Below are 24,876 nucleotides of genomic sequence, written 5' to 3'. Positions count from 1 at the left end.
CCCAAATGAACTGCTAATCAACCTGGCAAAATTCGTTATGAAATACAACTACTTCAGTTTTGAGGAAGATTTTTATTTACAGACATCAGGCACCAGCATGGGAACTATTTGTGCACCGAATTACGCCAATCTTTTTGTTGGTTTCTTTGAAAAGAATTGTGTCTTCAACCCAATTAAGAACCCACATCTTCCTAAAATCATAAGATGGTACAGGTTTATAGATGATATTTTTCGCATTTATCAAGGTTCTCCTGAGGAGCTCGCAGATTTCACCACCCTGCTTGACAGTTTTGACAGCAACTGGAGTTTACCTCCAGTTACAGCCATGACAGAGTGAGTTTCTTGGACATGTGGGTTATGAAAAACCAGAATTCTATAATAACCACACTATATCAAAAGGAAACAGACAAGAACACCCTTTTATTGGCCTCCAGTTTCCATCCCACCCCTCTTAAAAAAGGCCTCCCATTCAGCCAATTTCTACGACTTAGGAGGATCTGCCATTCCACAGCGGACTACACGTTGAAGGCTGAAGAAATGAAAGTCAGATTCCTACAGCGAGGATATCCATCCCCATGGATCCACCAAGCATACGAGCGGGCCTTGAAGAAAACCCGCTCTGATCTGCTACAAAAAACTAAGAAGAAAAAGAAAAAATTCTCAGTTACATGCATCACACAATACTCCACACACTACACAATACGGACTGTTTTCAAAAAAATACTGGCACATCAGACAGTGAGCTCTCTTCCATCCTAAAAGACCCCCCTCTATTTGTTAACAAACAGGGTAAAAACATAAGAGACTACCTGATCTGTGCCAGCTCCAGATGCACCAGCCAGGACGCACAGACACACTTGCTTCCACTGCCCAAGGGGAATTACCGCTGCGGCAACTGTGCACAATGCCACAACACAAATAAGACCCACTTCTTTTCTCATCCCCACACGGGCAAAAAGTTTCCAATTAAAAGCGTCATCACATGTGCATCCACCAATGTCATCTACATGTTACGCTGCCCTTGTGGACTGGCATATATCAGCAAAACCACTAGAAAACTAAAGCAATGAATTAGCAAACACAAGAGCACAATCCGCAGAAATGACCGTGACTATCCAGTGGCAGTACACTTTAATGATGCACATCATGACATAACATCTCTACGTTTCTATGGCATCGAACAGATTGCTGTCCCTCCAGACCCTGGCCTCTAAGGGACTAAATGATGAACTCATTTTAAATGTCTTCCTGTAATCACTATGGTTAGCCTTCCTGTGATCACTATGTGTATTATTGTTTATATTACATTGTCCTTTTTTGGGGGGGGGCGTAATAATATATTAGACGACACTCACCGCTATTTGCGTATCTTTCCATTTGGTTTGTTAAAGAAGTCTTTTCTGGGACTCAGTCTTATTCCCCTGTACACAGATCGGTGAACTACCCATCTTATTCATTGCCTACTCCCTTTTGTCTGTATTGGTTTTTGCCTGCCTGTGGGATCTGTACATGAATGGCCAGACTATACTATACTATTTTATGTCTCGCATTCAGTACATTATCCTTATATACACGCATTTGATCCCCCAACGCGCATCTTAAAACAAGCCCACCCAGATATTTCCTCACGTCCCGGGAGCGATTTCTATTCGTTAATTCAGTCAGTGTATTTTCTTTGTGTATTTAGGGGACTTTATTCTTTGAATATGTTGTCATTGCTTTGAAATTTCTTCAATATTTCTGTGACATTTGTAGCTTCCTCCATGATTGGTGGTGATTGGAGGTGCACGTCAGAGAGCCACTCCCCACCCTGGAGAGCTCCTCCTATGTTCAGTATTTAATCTTATAACTATGTTGGTTTCCTGTATCCATTTGTATATATTTCATGTTTTCATACATTCGGCATGTTCATTAATTTGTTTTGTGTTTTTCACAATTTTGTATTATTATGTATCAGTATGAGCCTAATTGGCAAGCCGGTGCGCAAGACAGCTCCTCCCTATTTAAAGATAATAATAATAATACATTTTATTTGGAGGCGCCTTTCATGTCACCCAAGGTCACCTTACAGAGGATAAAAGCATAAAAGAGTCGAAAACATAGCATAAAAGAGACAGTAACATAAATTAGGACAAGACAAAGCAGCATAAAGCAGGAAAAGAACACAGTGTCCAGTTAGAATGAGTATGCCAGTTTGAACAGGTGAGTTTTGAGGTGGGTTTTAAATGTGGTGATTGAGTCGGACAGTCTTACATGTGGAGGAAGAGAGTTCCAGAGCCTGGGTGCTGAGCAGCTGAAGGCTCGGGCACCCACGGTGCTGAGGCGTGACGTGGGGATGGTTAAGAGTCCAGTAGAGGAAGAGCGGAGGGTGCGGGAGGGAGTGTATTCATGAAGGAGGTCGTGGAGGTAAGTTGGGGCTAGGTTATGGAGAGCTTTAAAGGTGAGGAGGAGGTTTTTGTACTGGATGCGGTATTGTACAGGGAGCCAGTGAAGTTGGATGAGGACAGGGGTGATGTGGTCGGATGATTTGGTGCGGGTGATGATCCGGGCAGCCGAGTTCTGAATCATTTGCAGTTTATTGATAAGTTTGGTGGGGAGTCCGGTGATGGCTTCTTGCCACCGTTCGGCATTTGTCTGAAGAAGGTCAAAGGACCGAAACATCACACAATAAACACTTTTTGCAAGTTATTCAGTGTGCGGGATTCCTCCTCCTTTAACACTAGAGTTGGGACCCACCGCTCCCAGTCCGACGCACCTGGAAAAAACGGATGTGCGGGTGTAAGTGTTGGATGCAGGAAAGCTGGGTGTGTGTGTAAGGTGTACGATGTGGTGGAAAATAAACTAAACAAAAACTGAGGAGGTTTGGCAGGAGCTCGGTGTCCAGGGAGAGAGAGAGAGAGAGAGCTGAAGGGGCTGGGCTTTTATGCACTCCCTCCCAGATGCAGCCTGTCAAACAATTGCTAGGCGGAACCCCAGCAGCCAGGCAGCCAGACTGGACCGATGACTGGACCAGATACCACGTCACACTTTTACGCTACAGTCTTATTATTATTATTATTATTATTATTATTATTATTAGTCTCTTATTCCTTATTTAGGATGTTTGTAGGCTACAGTGGCCGAGAACCGCCATCGCTGCAAATAAAAAAAAACGATGCAAATAAAAAAAACGCTGCAAATAAAAAAGAAAAACGCTGCGTTGCAAATTAAAAAAGCAACGAACGCTGCAAATAAAAAACGCTGCAAAAAAAAAAGAAAAACGCTGCGTTGCAAATAAAAAAAAGCAAAGATGCAAACAAAAAAGCCTAAACGGATTTTTCATGGCAGATGTTTTATATTTGTTATATTTATGCATTGAGTCCCAAAAAGCCGTGGGTTAGGCTACAGTGATTTTACAACGGCTGAGGGGCGTTCTAAAATGTAAAATCGCCATTGTAAAATCACTGTAACTCACGGCTTCAAGGAGCTTATTGCTTTTATAAAACGGTTTCCCTACATATAGCCCATAAAATAAACACACAAGAAAAAAAAAATCAATAATTTATTGGTAATAATGCAACAATAAAACTGAGAACTATTCATTCTTCCACCAGTTAAGATAGAGTGGGACAGAATGGTTGCCAAGCAACACAGACACTAAGATTGCTTTTTTATCTAGCGCCATCATCATGTCACATCAGGCTATTTGGGCTCGTTAATGCTGAATTGGATATTCCATTAATAGTCCAGTTGTTAGTGTTCAATTGGGCTATGTTTGGACTCCTCTTTGCAGGGACGGTGGCGTGCATTTCGCGACAGGTGCGTCTTTGCACAGACATATGCCTAACGTCGGATGTAACAATAATAATAAAGTTATACTGTTAATTTACCATACATCGGCGCTGTCACACTGTGTCCCCTTTGGGTGGAGATAAAAGGCAGGTGGATCAGGAGGCAGCAGGGATAGGTAGGCTATTTCTCCAGGGAAATATCCATTTTTTTTCTTGTGTGTTTATTTTATGGGCTACATGTAGGGTAACCGTTTTATAAAAGCAATAAGCCCCTTGAAGCCGTGAGTTACAGTGATTTTACAACGGCGATTTTACATTTTAGAACGCCCCTCAGCCGTTGTAAAATCACTGTAACCCACGGCTTCAAGGGGCTTATTGCTTAAATATAACAAATATAAAACATCTGCCATGAAAAATCCGTTTTGGCTTTTTTGTTTGCATCCTTGCTTTTTTTTTTTTAATTTGCAACACAGCGTTTTCCTTTTTTATTTGCAGCAATCGTTGCTTTTTTAATTTGCAACGCAGCGTTTTTCTTTTTTATTGTAACCAGACTTCTCCCAAGTTCAGCAGGAATTTGTCCATGATCAGCTGTTGAGTGTCAGCTGAGCGTCTGTTGTTGTTCAGTGGACAAGACGCTATCTTATGGCGTCATCTCACGGCGCACTATCTTCTCAATAATCGCACAACAAAACTAATGGAAACAGGCATAAATTCGCATTTTCGTTTGCGCATTTTGACAAAATTCGCTCAAAAATTTCGATATATTTGGATGGAAACCCAGCTACTGACAGCAGCCTGTCACTGAAGCTGCTCCTCTGCCTGGTGATGGTGCTGTGCAGTGCATGCAGTGGATTGTCCATGATTGACAGGAGCCTGCTCAGCGGCCGTTGCTCTGCCACAGATGTCAGGCTCTCAAGTTGTGTGCCCACAACAGAGCCCGCTTTCCTCACCAGTTTGTCCAGTCGTGAGGCGTCCCTCTTCTTGATGCTGTCTCCCCAGCACACAACCGCATAGAAGAGGGCGCTTGCCACAACAGACTGGTAAAACATCAGCAGCAGTTTTTTGCAGATGTTGAAGGACGCCAGCCTCCTGAGGAAGTACAGTCGGCTCTGTCCTTTCCTGTACAGAGCCTCAGTGTTGGCTGTCCAGTACAGTCTATCATCCAGCTGCACTCCCAGGTATTTATAGGTCTGCACCATTTCCACACAGGCACCGTTGATGCTTATGGGCTCTGGGTGAGGCCTCGTCCTCCTGAAGTCCACCACCATTTCTTTTGTCTTGGAGGTGTTCAGGTGGAGGTGGTTGGAACCACACCATGCTACGAAGTCCTGGATGAGTTTCCTGTACTCCTCCTCCTGTCCACCGCTGATACAGCCCACGATGGCCGTGTCGTCCGCGAACTTCTGCACGTGGCAGGACTCCGAGTTGTACTGGAAGTCTGACGTGTACAGGGTGAACAGGACTGAAGAGAGTACAGTCCCCTGCGGCGCTCCTGTGCTGCTGATCACAGTGTCTGACCTGCAGTCCCCCAGTCGCACATACTGAGGTCTGCCTGTCAGATAGTCCATGATCCATGCCGTCAGGTGTGAGCCTACTCCCATATCAGTCAGTTTGTGACCGAGCAGCTGGGGCTGGATGGTATTGAAGGCGCTGGAGAAATCCAGAAATGTGATTCTCACAGCACCACTGCCCCTGTCCAGGTGAGAGAGGGATCGGTGTAGCATGTAGACAATGGCGTCCTCCACTCCCACCTTCTCCTGGTACGCAAACTGCAGTGGGTCGAGGGCATGGCTCACCTACGGTCTCAGATGGTGTAGCAGCAGCTGCTCCATGGTCTTCATCACATGTGACGTCAGGGCGACCGGCCTGAAGTCGTTCAGCTCTGCAGGATGTGGCTTCTTTGGGACTGGGACGATGCATGATGTTTTCCACCGCAGTGGGACCCTCCCCTGCTCCAGGCTCAGATTGAAGATGTGCTGCAGAGGGTCTCCCAGCTCTGACGCGCAGGCCTTCAGCAGTCGTGGGGATACTCCATCTGGACCTGCAGCTTTGCCGGGGCGAAGCCTCCTCAGCTCTCCACACACCTGGGCTGCTGTGATTGTAGGCAGGGAGGGGGTCTCCTCATCGCATCTGTCCACTTGTAGTAGGGGGAGGGGAGCAGATGAGGGTGTGGGGGGCAGGGTGATCAGAGGTGAGAGTGAGATGGGGTGGTCAAACCTGTTGAAAAAGTTGTTCAACTCGTTCGCCCTCCCCCCATCCCCCTCAATGGTGGCCCCTGCCTGGATCTGCAGCCAGTGATGATCTTCATCCCGTCCCACACCTCCTTCATGCTGTTGTTCTGCATCTTCTGCTCCAACTTCCTTCTGTATTGCTCCTTTGCCTCCCTGAGCTGGACTCTGAGTTCCCGCTGCACGCGTTTTAGCTCCTGCTTATCACCGTCTTTGAAGGCCTTCTTCTTCTGGTTCAGGAGGCCTTTAATGTGACTCGTGATCCAGGGCTTGTTGTTCGCATAGCAGCGCACCGTTCTTACAGGAACAACAACGTCCATACAGGAGTTAATGTAGTCAGTGGTGCAGTCTACAACCCCCTCGATGTTCCCGCTGTGCGACCCCTGCAGTACATCCCAGTCAGTAGTGCCAAAGCAGTCTCTCAGAGCGTGCTCTGCCTCAGGAGACCACTTCCTGAATGATCGTGTGGTTGTGGGTAGCCTCCTCACCTTTGGTTTGTAGTGAGGCTGCAGCAGAACAAGATTATGGTCAGCTTTTCCCAGTGCAGGCAGTGGGGTGGCCCTGTATGCATCCTTTACATTTGCATACAGCAGGTCAATAGTCTTATTTCCCCTGGTGTTACAGTCCACATACTGGAAAAAAGCAGGAAGTGTATTGTCTAGGGTCACATTATTGAAGTCCCCGGAGATCAACACAAGCGCCTCGGGATGCTGTGTTGAGAGTTTATCAACAGCGGAGTGGATGACGTCACACACGACTTCCGCGTCGGCTCGAGGCGGAATGTAAACAATGACCACAATGGCGTGTCCAAACTCTCTGGGCAAGTAATAGGGACGTAAACTTACAGCCAGAAGTTCTATGTCCCTGCAGCAGATGCAGATCTTCACACTTACATGCCCAGGGTTACACCACCATGTGTTCACGTACACCGCGAGCCCCCCTCCTTTCCGCTTCCCGCAGGCTTTGTTGTCTCGGTCCGACCTGACTGTGCTGAAGCTGGGTAGCTCCACGTTAGCGTCTGGGATGCTAGTCGTTAGCCACATTTCAGTAAAGCACAACAAACTGCACTCTGTAGATCTTTACATTTTTCACCAGCGCAGCCAGCTCGTCGATCTTATTGGGCAGTGAGTTCACATTCCCCATGATTACCGCAGGTACCGTAGGTTTGTATCGCCACTTCTTCTCCAGCCGCTTAGCCTCCAGCTTAGCGCCGGCTCTACAGCCTCGGTACGGTCTCCTCACCTCGTCAGGTAAATGTGGAACCATGCCGACACGGGACTTGGTCTTCAGAGCAAGTAGTTGAATTCTCGAGTAAACGAGTTTCACCGGGTGAAGATCCATAGTCGGGTAGCACACGGAGGTACGAAAATAAAAAACGGAACAACTCAACAAAAAAGTAAACAACAAACACGGACATACATGGAGCTGATGAAAAGGCTGCCACTCGCGTCAGCGCTGGAAGAAAAATATGCAGCATCAAAGTTCTATCGGCATCAGGCCACCCCCTGGCGTCTGCAACACGCTCAAACAAAGAAAAGAATGTTTCAGGATCCCGTTCATTGAACTTTGGCAACAAACGCAAATTACCAGCAACATCAAAACCAGAAGAACCAACCCCCTAGTGCCCAAGAGAGATTCACTAGCCTTTCCTTCTCTTATCAACTCCAGTTTCATCTGCTCAAGCTTTATCCTCTCCCTTTCCAAAGCTACCTGTACCTCTGCTTCCCTTGCTCTCTGTGCCTGCTCTGCCTGCAGTCTCTGATGCTCTAACTGAAACCGCAGCCTGTCCCTCTCCATTTATGCCTTCTCCCTCTCCATCTGCATATACTGCTCAAAAGAAAGCTTCTCAGGAACACCTGGAAGTTTCACATCAGGAGGACTCTTACTCTGCCCAGGTTCCAAAATACCCCCTGACACCAATAACCCCTCCACAATGACCCTGAGGTCAGCCTTTTTAGGCAACTGCTCAGTTTTTTCCCAACCAAAATGCACAGCTAAGTCCACCAGATCCGCTTTAGCAAACTGAGACAATGTACTATGTACAGGTCGCTGCACAAACTCAGCAACCAACGGATTTTTATGCTCCTCTGACATGCTGTACACAAGAATAGCCACCACAGAGACAGAAAAACCTGTACCCACAGTACAAACCCACACAGAGCACAACCATAGAGAGGGTTAACATGAAAAAGGAGCCTCCCCCCTAAACTGCCTAAATCAAAATCTAGCTACCTCAACCCTAGTCTTCGTGTGTTGTACTGGTGGCGGGTACTTACGCATCTAGAACCCGCTTGCATTGGGGAAGGCTAACTGCCCCGGCCAATGCTTCGGATGGTGCCCCCGAGACAACCGCTACTAACCACACCAACAACACACAAAATAACAAAGAGCCCTGGAAAATAACAAACCCAGCAATCCCCTCTAACAAGGAAATGCTGCTAAAGCCTAACTGGGGGAACAAATGAATGCTCCGGCCAGAATGACAGGGCTGACCAGCCACAACCCTCCTACAGCCACACTCTGTGCAAGCACACGCACTGTCTTGCCAATGCCAACAAACAATTTACAGGGCACAAAATTCCAACAGCACACACCAGAAAACTAGGGTCCACAAGCTACTAGACACAAAAACCCACTACCAACCAGAAAGCAAACAACAAGCTACTGTGGGCCTCCCAACCCTCCATTTTCCTTTCAACCTTGCCTTCACAAACACACCAGCAACATCTAGGGTTTTCCAGAGAAAAAAAAAATTCAAAATTCACTTTACTTTCAAAAAACCCAGATGCCCTATAGGACGAGCCCCCATTTGTTATGCCCAGCTCGTTCAGGCCACAACAAACAAGGGAGGTCCACACAGTAAACTTGAATAAACAGGTGTTCCTTTAATAAGAAACCAAAAAGTAAACCAAAATGTATGGGGTGTGACGTCAGTAATCAGTGTGTAGTGCAAGTGTTGGATGCAGGAAAGCTGGGTGTGTGTGTAAAGGTGTATGATGTGGTGGAAAATAAACAAAACAAAAACTGAGGAGGTTTGGCAGGAGCTCGGCGTCCAGGGAGAGAGAGAGAGAGAGAGAGCTGAGGGGGCTGGGCTTTTATGCCCTCCCTCCCAGGTGCAGCCTGTCAAACAATTGCTGGGTGGAACCCCAGCAGCCAGGCAGCTAGACCAGCAGGGGAGGCATAGCAGGCCTGGCACCTACAGCAAGAAGAAGACAACCAAGCAGAAAACACACGGCCAGGGCCGTCACATCAGCTGATCAAAAGTTTAAGACACAGCCTTTAAAAGCCCAAATCTTCGCAAAAATGTGGATTCAGTGTCATTTTCTGTCAGGTATCCACACTGTCATGACCTCCTGATGGCAAAGGCAAAAAAAAAAAAAAAAAAAAATCGTTTCGGCATGCTTGATACTAGTGTTTCCAGGAGGCTGGTAGTAATGTTGCTCCAAGTGGTGAAGATGGCTTCACGGAGGGCATCCACTGTCTGGAACTGGTGTCCATTTTTTGTAAACTTCCCTTGCCATCCAACCCCAAATGTTCTCAGTTGGATTTAGATTAGGGGAACACGCAGGATGGTTCAAAAGAGTGATGTTATTTCTCTAGAAGTCCTTTGTCAGGTGGGCATTGTGAACTGCAGCATTGTCCTGTTGAAAAACCCAGTCATTACCACACAGACGATGGCTTTCAGTCATGAGGGATGCCCCCTGCAACATCCTCACATAGCCAGCTGCCGTTTGATGCCTGTGCACAACCTGAAGCTCCATTGTTCCATTGAAGGAAAAAGCCCCCCAGATCATGATGGCGCCCCCTCCACTGTGCCTTGTAGAAAACATCTCAGGTGGGATCTCCTTGTCATGCCAGTAACGTTGAAAGCCATCAGAACCATCAAGGTTACATTTTTTCTCATCAGAGAATAAAACTTTCTTCCACCTTTCAATGTCCCATGTTTAGTGCTCTCGTGCAAACTCCAAACGGACAATTTTGTCCCACTGAAGGAGATAAGGCCTTTGAAGACATTTTTTGTTCTTAAGACCCTTCTCTCGCAGATGCTGTCTGATGCTTATGGGACTGCAGTTGGCACCAGTGGCAAGCTTAATTTGGGCGGAGGATCATCCCGTGTCTTGACGGACAGCCACTTGGATCCTCCGGCTCAGGGCTGGTAAAATTTTTTGGGGTCTACCACTTGACTTTTTTGTTCCATAACCCTCAGGATCTTTTAAGAAGTTTAAAATGACTGTCAGCTCAACGATCCGACCGCATTCAAGGAGAGAAAGCTTTTTTTGCCTCTGCCATCAGGAGGTCATGACAGTGTGGATACCTGACAGAAAATGACACTGAATCCACATTTTTGCGAAGATTTGGGCTTTTAAAGGCTGTGGTCTTAAACTTTTGATCAGCTGATGAACAGCCTATTTCAGTTTAATGGTTGTTTGCAATAAATTGCTTACTCAATTTTTTTTTGTCTCACTCCCATTTCTTCTTTTTGCATTTTGAAGCTCTACTTAGGACCTTCTTAAGATCCAACAGTGCAAAATGTAAATTCTTGCAATTTTTGCAAGGTCTTGGTCTTAAAATTTTGATCAGCAGTGTATAGATAGATAGAGAGAGAGAGAGAGAAAATGGAGAGAGAAAAAACACAAAAAGACAGCAAGCTTTCTGGGGAGTCCTCAGTAATACATGTCTGTAAATCATATTAACAGTCATAAAGCCGTTTTATTGGACATTATCAATGGTATCTGTTGCAACTCTTGCCCTCTGTACCAGATATCTGTTTTTCACCTTCTCTTATATCAGTAACAAAAGCACTGGTCATGTAATCTTCTCTAAACTGAGCAAAACACAGATGGATTATTACCACAAACATCCAAGCTTCATAAACGTTAGCTTTATTCTAGACTAAATTAGGATTTGGGATGGGTGGGGTGGGGGTTTAATCTCCCTGATTGAAGCTTCTCTGTTTGTTCCATTTCAGCATCCTCATTTTTTTACTCTTGCCCTACACTGTTTTTTTTTCCATCATTGGTTGCACATTGTTAATCTGTGTGTGGCCTGGATCCTCAGATTATGGGACTGTCTTATTGCAGGCCCTGCTTTCCAGGGGAGGGCTCGTGGAGTGGGGGTGAATTGGTGGGGGTGCAGCTGATGGCAGGGAGTGAAGGGAAGGGATCAGCAAGGCTAGTGGACAGCTGTTTACAGGTGGAGATGACTTCGTGCCAAACAGTGGGGGAGTAGAGAGGTTAAGTCTCTCAACTACAGCTTTAGCTTTCATGGCTCAGGAACACTAAAGTTGATCAGGATGAGCTCTTACCTCAAGAGGATTGCCATCCTGGTCATACTATGACGGAAAAAAAAACACAAAAAAAAAAAAAAAAAAAAAAAAACAGAAAGAAACAAAGCAATCTCATTGATGCACCAATGGGGGATACAAATCAGTAGGCAGTGGAGGAATATCAGAAATAGTTCAAGGAGTTTGTGTACACTTGGGTATTCTGTGGGTCTGATTTAATAAATCCCACAAAAGATGGGCTAAATTGCATTTTGGTTAGCACATGTGGTAAATTCTCCCATCATAGAATAAATCTTTGATCACAGCAGGTGAAAACAGTCATATTTAAATGAGGGTGTTGCCTACTTAAATTTGGTTGCTTTCAGCCATAGAGAGCTAGAACAAAAAAATGGAATAATCAGAATTTACTTGTTCATTATTTCTTTTAAAAATATTTTTACAAAGAAATGTATACATCCAGTAACTTCTTCATAGCTTAAGGAAAAAAATCATTAAATTCATTTGGCATATTTAATGAAAGTTATCAAGATTCAGTGTGTTTAATTAAATGTTCCATTTAAATGTATATTTTGGTTAACATGTTTTAAATGGATATATTCATGATAATCACTGAACTAACTGACACAGTGGAGCCTATTCGTTCCTATGGGTCTCTTGACAATAAACCATACCTTAGTTCTTCCAAAAGTTTGAAACCTGCATTGCTTGACAGACAGTATGCTTATATTATTTTGCACTCTGGGATTTCAGGAATATTTATGTAGTAGGAAAACACCTATCAGTGGATTTTTCCATAGCTTGCTCTTGCTATCAGTCATCTCTGCCATCTTTGAATCAATGCATGAGCCTCCTCTCCCTCCATATTACATGCAGATATCTATTCAAATACCCACTGTCCACCAAGTATGTGCTAGAATTAAACAATATTACAGATGGATAAAGACAAATTGATTGAGTTAATATTGATTAAGGGCCCATATTTTGCTCATTTTAGTGATGCAATCCTCTGTTAATCTGTTAACATATCAGCATTGCTACTTTTTGCCTGGGATACCAGTTTGCCAGTGGTCCCTTGAATTTGTACACATGTAGTCAGTCCTTCTGCAAATAAGCCACATATGTGAATGCTTCTGTAAGTAGGACCACCCTTTGACTGTTATCAAACTGATATCAGTTCATACTATATATTAGACTGGTGTTGGTTAACATCATTGTTGGCTTTTTATCATCAGTTGTCAACAAGTTATATGGTCTACTGCCTATATGATGGAGATTCCCTGCTGCAAGACAGCATCTGCAGAAAAACATAAAATCTGTGATAGAATTTTATTTTATTTGCAAATTTTATTCAACAACTTAATCATTCAACTGTTGCAGATAAATTATTAATTTAAAGGCTCTAGAAGTAGCCCCATGTCTTACTGAGCAGTTTACCCTAAAAGTCTAAATATTTTATTTCAGTAAAGGTTTTAGGTAAATGTATTTAAAGTGAATTTCAGCACAAAATATTGGACATGACAGTTTCAGTTACTTTCTGGTGATAAAATTAAATTGACAATTATTTCAATCATTTTTTTTTTTTTTGTGATTTTGAAATAAAACTAACTTAATAACTTTCAGTGTGACCTGAGCAGATTTACAGATCAAAGGTCTATAAAGGTCTCTTTATATTTTTTTCTTCAGACCTTATATTTGTACTTTTTTCAATCATTATGAGTGATTGTGTTCAAAACATCTCATTATTATATGAAAAAAAATTGTCATTATAACATGATACTCTTTTTTTTGTCATGGCAGCAATGTGCTGCTGTACAATAGGACTTACTCTACAGTTAAACATATTTTTATCTCACTGCAAACAAATCGTTATCCCAAATGTTCAGTTATAATAGCCATTTGATAGTTTTATAGCATTGCTGACAGACTGGGCTGATTGCTTCTGTGGTCAGGTTCTGTTAGAGGAAGTGGCAGAATGGGCTTTTGCCACTTAGTTTCATTATTTCTTTTTCAGTACTGTTACAGTATTCAAAAATATAACTAAAAAAACAATTTTACCCACTGAGTGTCTGTTTTAGTGTTTATTCTTACAGTTTTATTCTGGCAAAAAAGTGTTTTAAATGAAAGGTGGCTGTTTGATCTATTCAGCTATTATTCATAAGCATAATTAACCCTTTAAACATGACAGAAATAGTGATTTTGCACATACAGTGATAAATATTGCTATCGTCTGGTATCGGAGTTTGGATCGTAATGATTTTTTGAGTGATATTGCCTAGCACTAGCTTTAATAGAGCAGTATCAATTAGGGATGGGCATTTTCAGTGATTTCAATATTCAAGTACTCCAATTACATTATGAACAAGTAATCGATTACTCACAAATTATATATTTTACTGTTAAAAAATAATTACGGGAGGTCCGTACTTAACATCAGTTCCACTAGTGTTTCCAGTCAGACACGGACATCCCCGACATGGCCTGTTGTTTACTAAAAAGCAGCTTCTGGCTGTCAGAGAACATTATTACATCATAATAAACCATTTATGTGAATAAACGGCCAACACTGTAAACCAAGTGTATTTCCAAATGCAGTTATTGAACAACCGCAACAGGTCCGTCAATAATGTTGTTGTAACGTCAGCTGCCAGGCGTCAGAGTGGTATGGACTTGTGTTCTGTATTGCTTCACACGTAGCTGTCAATCTAAGTCATAAACACAAAGTTCAAATAAATCTAATCTTCTGCGCTCTGGTATCATTACATCGGCTTGTGCTAACAGGGCTACCAGTTAGCTGGTGTTAATGATGTGAGGCTGTCTGTTAGCCGTTCCGCTGTTCTCTCCTTGTTCTTTAAGCGCATGTGGTTAAGCATCGAGCTGGTATTTATGTAATATACAAGTTTAACACCACATATGTTGCACTGCATGTTATTGTCGTCCTTTTTGTCAAAGTATTGGTCTGATGTATAAATGTCAATGGCCTGTTCAGATAAAAATCATTACCAAACTGCTACACCAGTCAGAAGAGTGAAGATGTTATCAGACAAAGGGGCTGGTGCAATTGTTGGCCTTGGCTTAGCCTTTTTTCTGTGGCTTGGCTATGAACCCTAGTAAGCCAGACTCATTAAGACAGGAGCACAAATGTATTTATTTATTTATTTTAATTTAACCATTCTTTAGCCAGGCAAGAACAGAGCCAAAGGACATTAACTGTTTGAGTTATCTCTTCAAAGGATTATTAAACTCAGAGAAGTCAAAAAAGTGTATAAAAAATATATTATACTGTTTATGGAAATTTAAAAAAACTATCCTCAGGAGAAAACAAGGTCTGTGGGACACTGAGATGTTACCAGTTAATTTTTGTTGTTCATAGCAGCAGGTCCAGCAATTTTGTTTACGTACAAATTTACTATTCAAAAAAGCCCTTCTTCCCTTCTAGGCTTCTGCTTGATTTATAGTGTGCCAAAATTGTTATTTATGTATTTACTTTTTTTGATTGGTTGTCAAATGGGATAGACTAATTTTTGTATAGTAACAGGCTCAGCCAATGTAAATATTTCTGGCAAAACTACATAGTGCACTGCTTTAACTGTTGTTTAGACCCTTTTCCCCAGTTTTTTCCCCCAGTTTGTCACAACAGTGTTTCCATCCAGACGTATATCTTGGCGGGGTGGGAAGGCCCTTTAAATGGTCATTTGGAGTATTAACCCTACCAACTCTGACTATTCAGTGACACACTGTAATCATAAATACTGTTCAAGTGTTTTTTTATTTCAGTTACTGAGCAGGCAACTAAACTCAGTGCTCTTTTCTTACAAGCAGAATTTCGTAAGTTGACACTGAGTTTCCAGTGAGTAAAGCACAGACCAACTAGTCCACAACTTGAACTATAAGTATTCTCCATTTAATTCACAGCATAGCCCACATTTACTGCTTTGAAGAGTATGCTTGTACTGAATCTTGGGATTTTCATGCTTTGCAGTTCCCACATGGCTGCTCTTTAAGTGAAATGTGCCTTTTTATCAAGTGTTATAATTTAAAGTGCATGTGTTCTTCCTCCTCACTACTGCACTGCAGTCAACTGTCACAATATCTACCCAACATGTCCTTCTTTGTTTTTCAAGTGTCCCCTTAATTAGGGCTTCAATCGTTTGGTTTTCTCGTGATAGGGCTCATTTCACATTGTGCATTGGAGTAAATAGTATTTGAATTTTAAAATGCACCTCTTGGGTGCTACATAAAGGGGAATATTTAATCACTGAACTCTAAATGAGAGGATCTTATTTTCGTTTGGGTTGGTATGTTATGCATATTAATGACATCTCTCTGGTATCCACAGAAGATAGCTACTTTTTTCCACTTGATCATTTTTTTTTTCTTTTTTTATTTCTCACTTGTCTGCATTCATCTTTGAGGTCACCAGGGTGATGAAGCAGGAGTGGCTAGAGCACAGGGAGTTATGCTAAAAGTGATTGAATACAGGAGGCAAAGGATTTGTCATATTGTATTTGCAAAGGTGGTACCAGAATTTGTCAGAATCCAACACCAAGCCAGAATCCATGGGTTTGCTTTGGGTTAGGATTCCAAAAGTCTGGTTATAGCTGCATTAAACAAGCTGTTAATTTAAAAATCCACCAGTCTTGTCAGCCTAAATGACAAATTATGAGTATAACGGAGAAGACTGTCCCAACCCTACTAATGTAAACCCCATAGATTCACTCTGTTTGCACAGTTTTAATTCTGGCATTGGGTATGTACACTTGCAGGGAATGTTGTCCACACACAGAAAGTGACAAATCGAAACTTAAGAGTGAAATCCACAAGGGGTGGGAATCTCCAGTGATTTCATGATTCAATTTAATCACAATTCTTGGGTCATGAGTCCATTTAATTATGATTCTTCAGTTGATCAAGATTCAGTTATTAACTGCAATTTGTAATGCTTGTGTGTTTACAGTCATAAAGGCCAAAATTTCAGAAACATTAGCCATAATTTAATTAATTATGGCTTAATTAAAAAAAACGCTAAACTCATTAATTCAATTCCACTTCGTTTTACTTTTATCTAATAAATAATTTGTATCTCAAACCAGTGCAAACAGAGCAACCTGTTTGACTACATTGTAAAAGGAAATTATGAGGATAAGTACTTAGTGGCACTGGCTTATTCAGCATGTTCAATACAATTTATATAACTGCAGCTATTACTTCTTCATAAAGTTGTGTTATTGCTGTGTCAGTGAAATGATGAAAACATAAAAAAATTTTTGGAGAGAACACTCCATGCAGAGAAAGATGGACTCACCATTGTTAGATCTTTTCCTCTTTTCTTTGGTATCTTTTTGGTAAAAAGGATCACAGAATAGCCTGGTATGTAAACCTAAGCATGTTTATTGATGTAATCTTACAGGATTTCTGGATGTTGAAGTTAAATTGTTTTAGTTTCCTCTCACTCTCATTTGGAGCTACCAACATACAAGGCTGAAAACTACAGCTTTCAAACACTGCTATTTGTGGCTTTGGCTTACATAAAAACTCTTCCCACTTGGGCTCACTTCAGGTTTGAGTATAGGCTTAGGTTTGGCAAAAACATTTTGAGGCCAAAGTCCATTCTATGTCACTTGGTATCTTCTGGAAACAAACTAAGGTGAAGGATCCGAACCACCATGACCTCAAGGGCATTGAGCTACAAGCTACCTTTGATTATGGAGCAACCTTTATTTGCCTTTGTGGCAGATTAGTGGGGCATCGGCAGTGGGGATGATTATGTGAAGATGATGCTACATAGCTTTTGTTTGTCACTCTCACATTAATCAGTGGGCTGACAGCTCAGACTTCGTTGACTGTTGCTGGGGGTTAACAGTCTTCATTAAAAGATCTAGGTCATCAGTAGGAACCCAGGCCTCGTACAACTGTACAGGGAGGTGTGTGTATGTGTGTGGGGGAGGACTGCTATGTGCATATAGTTTGTGTGTTCAGACGTGCATGCATGTCAGTGTCAGTGTATTGAATGTGAAAATGCATCACATGCATGTGTGTGCATAAGCAGTTGCTCATGAAGCTCTTCCTTAAAGTCATATCCCACATGTTAATTAACACTCATTTTCCTTCAAAAAGGGATGGGAGCGTTCTGTTATCACCATTTCATTCACTCATTGTCCTCCCCTGTATCAGTATTAGGGGAATAGGGATTCATGCCTCATATAAGGAGTTAAAAAGGCTAGGAAATAAGGGAATTAGCTTCTTAGCCACAGGGGAAGCCAATGAGTATGAGAGGTGGAAATGAGAATAAATAAGCTTCTCTCCAACCTCACCTACTGAAATCCCAGTGAGTTAGCACAAGAAGGGCTCTTTGTCAATTCTTCTGCCATATAGAGACCCTCTGACCTTCACAATTTGACTTCCTTTAGCTAAAAATGATGATGTTTCATTTTAATTCCAGCTTTCTTCGGGGTAGGGCTGAGTAATAGGCTAACCTATGGCAGGGAATAAATGGGGAATAATGTTGCCATATGTCTAATTGTTTAGTCAGACCGCCAACAACATGGGGCAACAGTATAAGGCTGAACGGTGATCTAAGGATGACTAAAAGACAGGAGGGAATGAAGCTAAACAATGATTCACTTAAGCTGAAGTGAATTATTATGGAACAGAAACAGGAAAAAATGCACTACTGTCTGATACTAGTGAACCTTTTTGAAAGACAGTGTACCTCAGGTCAGGGCATTGTGAATTACTAAATCACTCACCATGAAGATTTTAATTGTCCCTTGAGCGTGGTAAATAGTAAATAAATAATTTAAGAAATTCTCTTCATGTCTATGGCAGAAGCCATCCAAGTACTACAACAGTCAAGCCAACACCAACACCCAAGCTTAACTCATGCTGTTTAACAGTCAGTGACAGCATAACAGCAGGTGGCAAGTCAAACATTCAAAGCATATTTGCATCGTAGGACTTCCACAGCAACTTGGGAAAAGGTGCTTGCGAATGAGAGCTGTCAATGACAGTGAACAGCACTTCTCTTTAGCCTGCTGTCCATTAATGTGATCATACTTCATTAAGATTGGTATTGAGATGAATCGCAGACCACTAGCATAGTGTGACATCTGCTCTGCAGCTGAGTGCAGCACCTGTCTTTTAACTAGCAGCTCAACCTCCCAGGCAAGCCTTTGCATCAAGGATGAGCAGCTCAGCAAGCAGAGCAGAGCAGAACAGCGCAGGGATCACTGTCAGCTTGTTAAGTCTCCCACCTGGTGCACCACAACCACACATATCACAGTCAATTGCCCTTCAGGGAGAGCTATGATCTCTCTCACAGCTTGTACAACCTGGGCCATATGCTGTGTATGTGTGGATGCGTGTGTGTGTGTGTGTGTGTGTGTGTGTGTGTGTGTGTGTGTGTGAATAAATCAGAGAGGTGAGTCGGACTGGAAATGTAAGCCTATGGCTCTTTGCTCTGTCCTGTTTCTGTATTAGTGTGTGTTTGTGTGTAAGAAGCATCAAAAGAGCCTGGATTCTGTTTGTGTTTGGGGTTCAAGGGAGCATGACAAAAACCCCGAGCTACTCTTCAGGACACTGTTGAAGCTGAAAGAGAGAGACCTGGACTTTCAACTGTCTGTCCTGGGGGAGACGTTCACCGATGTGCCAGGTACACACACGCGCACCCTCACACAGAAGGCTCTTCTTCTCGATAGATCATTATATTAGTAGTAGTAGTAGTAGTATTAATTATTAGCATTATTAGCATTATTTATAATAATAATAATTAATATATTGTTAAGATTTTTTTTCCTTTTCTTCAATCTCAGACTGTATTTTTTTCTCTTGTCTTCAGTACATCTAAAAGTGTTCATATATTCTTTAGAAGACAGCCCTATAGCATACATAGATCAAGATAGCAGCAACCATGCATTTGGTTGATGAACTTTAGCTATTAAAAACAAGGAACACTTTAGTGACTTTTTGCTCACTTTTTAGAAGTCATGTGATTGATGCTACAGTTGTGTCACCCAAGGCAGTTGTAAATATTGTGGTTTTAAATGATATTGGTTATTAGATTAGATTAAGGGTGAAGGTCATCCCATGGGCCAGTGCATTCTACCCTGAGGACATTTTAATTGATAAAATGCACTCAGCATTTGCAGCTGATGATGCTATAATGACTCTTAGACTCTCAAATGTATTTTCAGCATAGTGTTAAGTTAATTAATACGTACTCCCTGCCATGGCTGGAAGCAGGGACTGAGTTACAGGAACTACACTCTCTTATATTGGGATGTAAACTTTTATAGTAGCATAAACACATGGGAAGGCCGACAGTAAATTTTGTCTTATATTTAGTAATTATGTTTATGATTGCTCGGAAGGCAATCACATTAGAACAATTTTAATCTACCTTGATTTTCTTAATAAGGTCACTGTATTGATTATTTTCCCCCCTTACCTGTTTTTGCTTCTCATTGTGCTATGTCCATCCATATATCATAAACTCTGAGATTATCCTTAAAATTGTGCAACCCTCAGTAGAAATACACAATACCACAGCGGATGACTTTCCAATGACATGCACTGAATGGCATTATTTCATTTCTTTAATACTGCTGTAAATGGAATTCACCCATTCCGACGCTGGCAGCACCACAATGTTACTGTTGCTATGTCTCACAAAGCCACTGCCCTACCTCAATGATGCATCACCTGGGTCTCAGTTCGGCAGTTGCACTACTTCAAGATGTCAGATGATTTTATCTTTAATCCCCGATAATAATAGGGCTACATTATCTAAGCCATCGGACATAACAATGTTCTCCAAGAAGGTTATTACCTAAAGGGGCTAAATTTATGTTACCTAGCTAATTAGGCTAGCGACAACAAACAGCTAACGTATAACGTTATAGCCAGGGTTAAAGTGGGCCCGAGCCCTCCGGAGCTGAGCTCCGCCACCTTAGTCCAAATAAATAAATTATTCCAATTCAAACTGGCAGTAGCGCCGCGGACTACAGATCATTTTCGCATGCACAGTCCTGCTGGCTCTCTCAAAAGCGCCAAGATGCGCGGGAGGGGCAGGAGGTAATGGAAGTTTAGGGCTCCCCACGTTTAGCGCTCCACTTAACCACCTGGTTCGTTAGCGGGTGTGTTGAGGCGTTAACGTTGCAGCTACTGTGGGACATGTCATTACGTTAGTATATCCCACTTTAGTACTCAAGGCTACGTACTTCTAAAACAAATTCCATATCTGCTTACCTCTGAAGTCTGAACATGCTCGCAGCCTGAACACACATTAACGTCGTATACGTCCCAGTAGCTAAGCCGCCTGGTGAACTCCTTTTGAACCTCCTTGGTTGAACTGAATCCTTAACTGAAACCAACCCCTGGTTTGGGACTGGTATAGACTGGGCGGTCTTAGAGCGCCTTCTAGTGTCAAGGACTAGTATACGTTACTAATGTATTGTAATGCACTGAGAATAATTTCTTCATCGCAGACTTCAGGTCTAGTAGCCTAGTGATACATCGTCGCTAAAGCAGTTTGTTTGTTGAGACATAGTTTGGACGTGGAATTGATGAGGGGCATGTCCTTGTGAAATCGGCCAATCCTATTGGCTATATTTCTCCCGGGTCGGGAAATCGTGAATTCTTTCAAATGGAAATCTATTTGGCCGTATTGCTGGACTACAGTGATAAAGAGTTCCTGAAACAAGCCACCAGATATAGTGGTGCTTGAACATCAGTCTTGTGGCTTTTGGCTCCGTCAACAGTAGACATGTTGACTGTAGTCATTGTAAAGTACTTTAAGACATGCTTTTGAGATGAATAGCTATATAAATCTCACTGATTCTTGGGAATTTGGATAAAACAGGTTTTAATTTTGAAAAAAAAAAAGTGTGTTAAATTACAAAATCTGAAGGTATATCATTATAGGCCAAGGTCTTGGCTGTTCAGCAATGTACCGGTGCAACCTCCTCATTTTGCATTTTTTTCATAAAATAGGTTTTTCCAGTTATTAGGCTACTTTGTTTTTGTCAACACCGTCACCGTAATGTTTTTTTTTTTATTATTTGAAAAACATATTTTTGTATTAAAGAGACTATTACTTTAATAAATCAGCAGCACCAAAGAAAGATATTGTAAGCATATTCATTTAAAACAAATATAACTGCCTCTGACGGTGGTGACACTAATCTGACGGTGGTGACAGTGGCCTCATTAAAACATACATTTCCAAAATTTATACCACTCAAGTCAATGGCTTCTTGCTTAACAACTTTATTTAACTATTTGGTACAAAAAATAACAATCCTGAGCACTGTTATAAGCATTTTTCAGACTTCAGTCATCACCGTCACACAGAAAACCTGACGGTGGTGACGTCTGACAGTGGTGACAAAAACCTGCTCTTTCACATGATAAGCAAGAGTTGTTCACATTAGCCAGCTTGTTTTTGCCCTGTTGCTACCTGCATCAGACCTCTTCTTAAAAAGTATACATTTATTCCATAATCTAATTTAATATTTTTTATACAGAAGTGACGGTGTTGACAATTTATGGTTGTGACAGTAGCAGTGTCCAAAAATATGAGATTTAAGAGAAAATAGAAAACTTCCAGGAGCCTGAGTGGTCTTGAAGCATGCAGTAGAGCTGAAGGTTTGAAAAGGGCTCCTCAGGAATGTAATTGACCTTGTAGTTTTTTTATTATTATTTTTTAAATACATATCTGATGGTGGTGATGAATATCTGGGACACATTTTGAGCAACCACAAAATAATAGTAAATATTGTTCAAAACCCATCGTTTGTAGTTTTTAATACATATTATGATGTACTCTTTCATGTGGTAAAGATATTATTCAATGAAATTATTACTTTTTGTTGTTTTAATCAAGTTGAAATGATTATCTCCTATCCGAGGACAGCTGGTTTTGTAGGCCATAGGCCAACATATAATCATTAAATTAATACAAATTAAAAATAAACCTATAAAAGAACCTTACAAATGTGCAAAGGACCCCCTGATTATGCCCTTGATTCTTTTTATTCATTAAAATGTTGTAAATTTCCAGCAGAAATAGCATTTTTCTTAGTGGGACATGATTTATCCAAATTCTCAAGAATCAGTGATCTATATCTATATAATCTATATAACTCTTACTTTATTTGATATAACAGTTGTTTGTTTTGGTTTACCTACCACTGCATGCTTATGCTGGGCACTACAGCTTCTACACTAGGGGTGTCAAACTCGTGCCATGGAGGGCCAAGAGGCTGCAGGTTTTCATTCCAACCAACAACTCCACCAGGTGATTTCACTGATTAGTCCCTCCTCTCTGTTTGGAGGTAGGGTGATCAGTGAAATCACCTGGTGGAGTTGTTGGTTGGAATGAAAACCTGCAGCCTCTTGGCCCTCCATGGCATGAGTTTGACACCCCTGTTCTACACTCTCCTACTCTACTACACACTCCTCACAAACAACACAACTCCCATCCTGAAGGTGTCTTTGTTGTAGCAGGGGATTTCAACCAGACAAACAAAATTTCTGGCCATGCACATCACTGAGGACTTCTTTTGGCCCATACACACATCCACTATCATCAGGAAGGCACAACATCTCCACTTTCTTAACTGAGTAGAGCCAGACTGCTGTAGAACCTTCCTGTGAGCTTCCATCAGTGCACAGTAGAGAGTATCCTGTTCAAACTGCATCACAGCATGGTATGCTAGCTGCACCACAAAAGACCAGAAAGCTCTGCAGAGTGTCATCAAGACAGTCTATAACATCATTGGGACACAGCTGCTGGCAGTTGAGGAGATCTGCCAGGCCTTATTTCGGGGCAGGGCCTCCAACATCATCCGTGATCTGGCCCACTCTGCCCGCCACCTTTTCAAACTACTCCCCTCTCACCGGCGATACCGGACAATACATGCAGGCACTGCAAGACTGAAAAACAGCTTTTTCCCCAAAGCTGTCAAATTTTTGAACATGGCTTGACAAACTCCATACACCCACTACAACACACACACAAATGCACTTATACACACAGACATAGACCACTCCACTCACTGACTGATCTCTGTACCATGTAGTATGTCCATATTCCATGTCATTATTCTTACAAACAAGTATCAGTAGCAGTGTATCTTGTGTTTCTGTTAAATTGTGGGTTGCTAATTATTTGTTTATTGCACACTGGATAGCATTTTGAGTACTGCTGAGATTTTTGTTAATGTCATTTTACAACAACAAAGTGTCTTATCTCATCTAAAGTCACGTCATTTGACAGCAATTACACAAGTAAAAAGATAGCTTCTGCTGGCTAAAGACACCAGCATGTCCCTCTCACCTCTTTCCTGGTCCAGAAATCTTTGCTGAGGCCAGGGTGCTGTTGGATGCCCATATTCTTCATTGGGGATTCCTACCCAGCAAGGATGACTACTTCAGAGTATTGTGCCAAGCAGATGTGGTTGTCTCAACTGCCAAACATGAGTTCTTTGGCATTGCAATGTGAGTTCACCTCTCTTCCTTTCTTTAGCACTGCTGTTGAAAGGTGCTACATGTATAAAAATTTTTTTATAATAATTCAACATATTGATTTTCAGAAAACAGTATAATTACCTACAGGTTACCTACAAACATTGACAGCCTCAGCCAGCCTCTGCACTGCATTTTACATTATGTACAACCAATCAAGAGACAATGGGGTTGATGGTAAATATATCAACAATAACAACAACAATAATATATTACTAATAACAATAAAACATTTTATTTGTATAGCAGTTTTCTTGGTTGTCAAAGACACTGTACAGTTAAAAAACAAACAAACAAACAAAAAAATTACACTAAAACAATATAGTGTTTGAAATTCACCAGCATTAACAACACCATTGGTGTGAGGCAGAGGCAACCAATGGTCTCCACCTTGGTCTCATTTGTATACAGTAATTATACCAAAGTACGCAATAAATTTCATATGAAACACTGATGGTCTTGTTTAAGAGCAGTATAAGCTTAATATTGTGTTAGTTTTGTTAGTTTCTATATGCAGCTAAGTACATTTATCACATGTACATTTGTATGCAACATGCGTATGTAACAAATTCACGCACCTTAGAGGAGGTACCTTGCTGTAAATTGAACTAAGGCTGACAGCTCAGAGCAGGGGTTTTCATCTCAAGGACCAAAGTCTAAAGGGTGTCATATGTAGTTGCTATTGATCAGATAAGCATGCCTTGAAACCCTAACTTCAGTCACCTGTACACCTGTAAGTCAAGGTGTAGCATAGAGGTAGGTCTGACTCTATAAAGGAAAAGTTGTGATCTTATGAAATATAATATATAAGTTTGATGGATATCCTACGCAAACCTACGTTTGGCAATACTGCGTTCCTTTTTTTTTTTTTTTTTTTTAACAAATCAGTCACATCAGTGCCTCTGTCACTACAACCACGAAAAATTCATTCAAAGCATCTTATATTGCTATTAAGTGGCACTTGATCAGTGTGGGTTTTATGTACTGAAGAATGATTGGGCACAGTCAGTAGTTATATGTCTTGCTCAAGGGCAATTCAATTACCATGGTTATTCAGGAAGGCAAGAGGGCT

General features: G+C 41.7%; 1 protein-coding gene across 3 annotated transcripts in view; it reads left to right on the top strand.

Annotated features, from left to right (window-relative positions):
- gtdc1 (glycosyltransferase-like domain containing 1) overlaps positions 1–24,876 on the top strand; it is a 123,067-nt gene that overhangs the window by 84,562 nt on the left and 13,629 nt on the right. For all 3 annotated transcript variants that reach the window (XM_030081221.1, XM_030081222.1, XM_030081223.1), the window contains exons 7-8: positions 18,821–18,930; positions 23,633–23,777. In XM_030081221.1, coding sequence (XP_029937081.1) covers positions 18,821–18,930; positions 23,633–23,777 — 255 coding nt within the window. The remainder of the gene's footprint in view (positions 1–18,820; positions 18,931–23,632; positions 23,778–24,876) is intronic.

Source organism: Myripristis murdjan, chromosome 21 (genome assembly GCF_902150065.1).
Source record: "Myripristis murdjan chromosome 21, fMyrMur1.1, whole genome shotgun sequence".
NCBI classification, from domain to species: domain Eukaryota; kingdom Metazoa; phylum Chordata; class Actinopteri; order Holocentriformes; family Holocentridae; genus Myripristis; species Myripristis murdjan.
The sequence above is the reverse complement of the archived record's forward strand: the minus strand, read 5'-3'. Positions and strand labels throughout refer to the sequence as shown.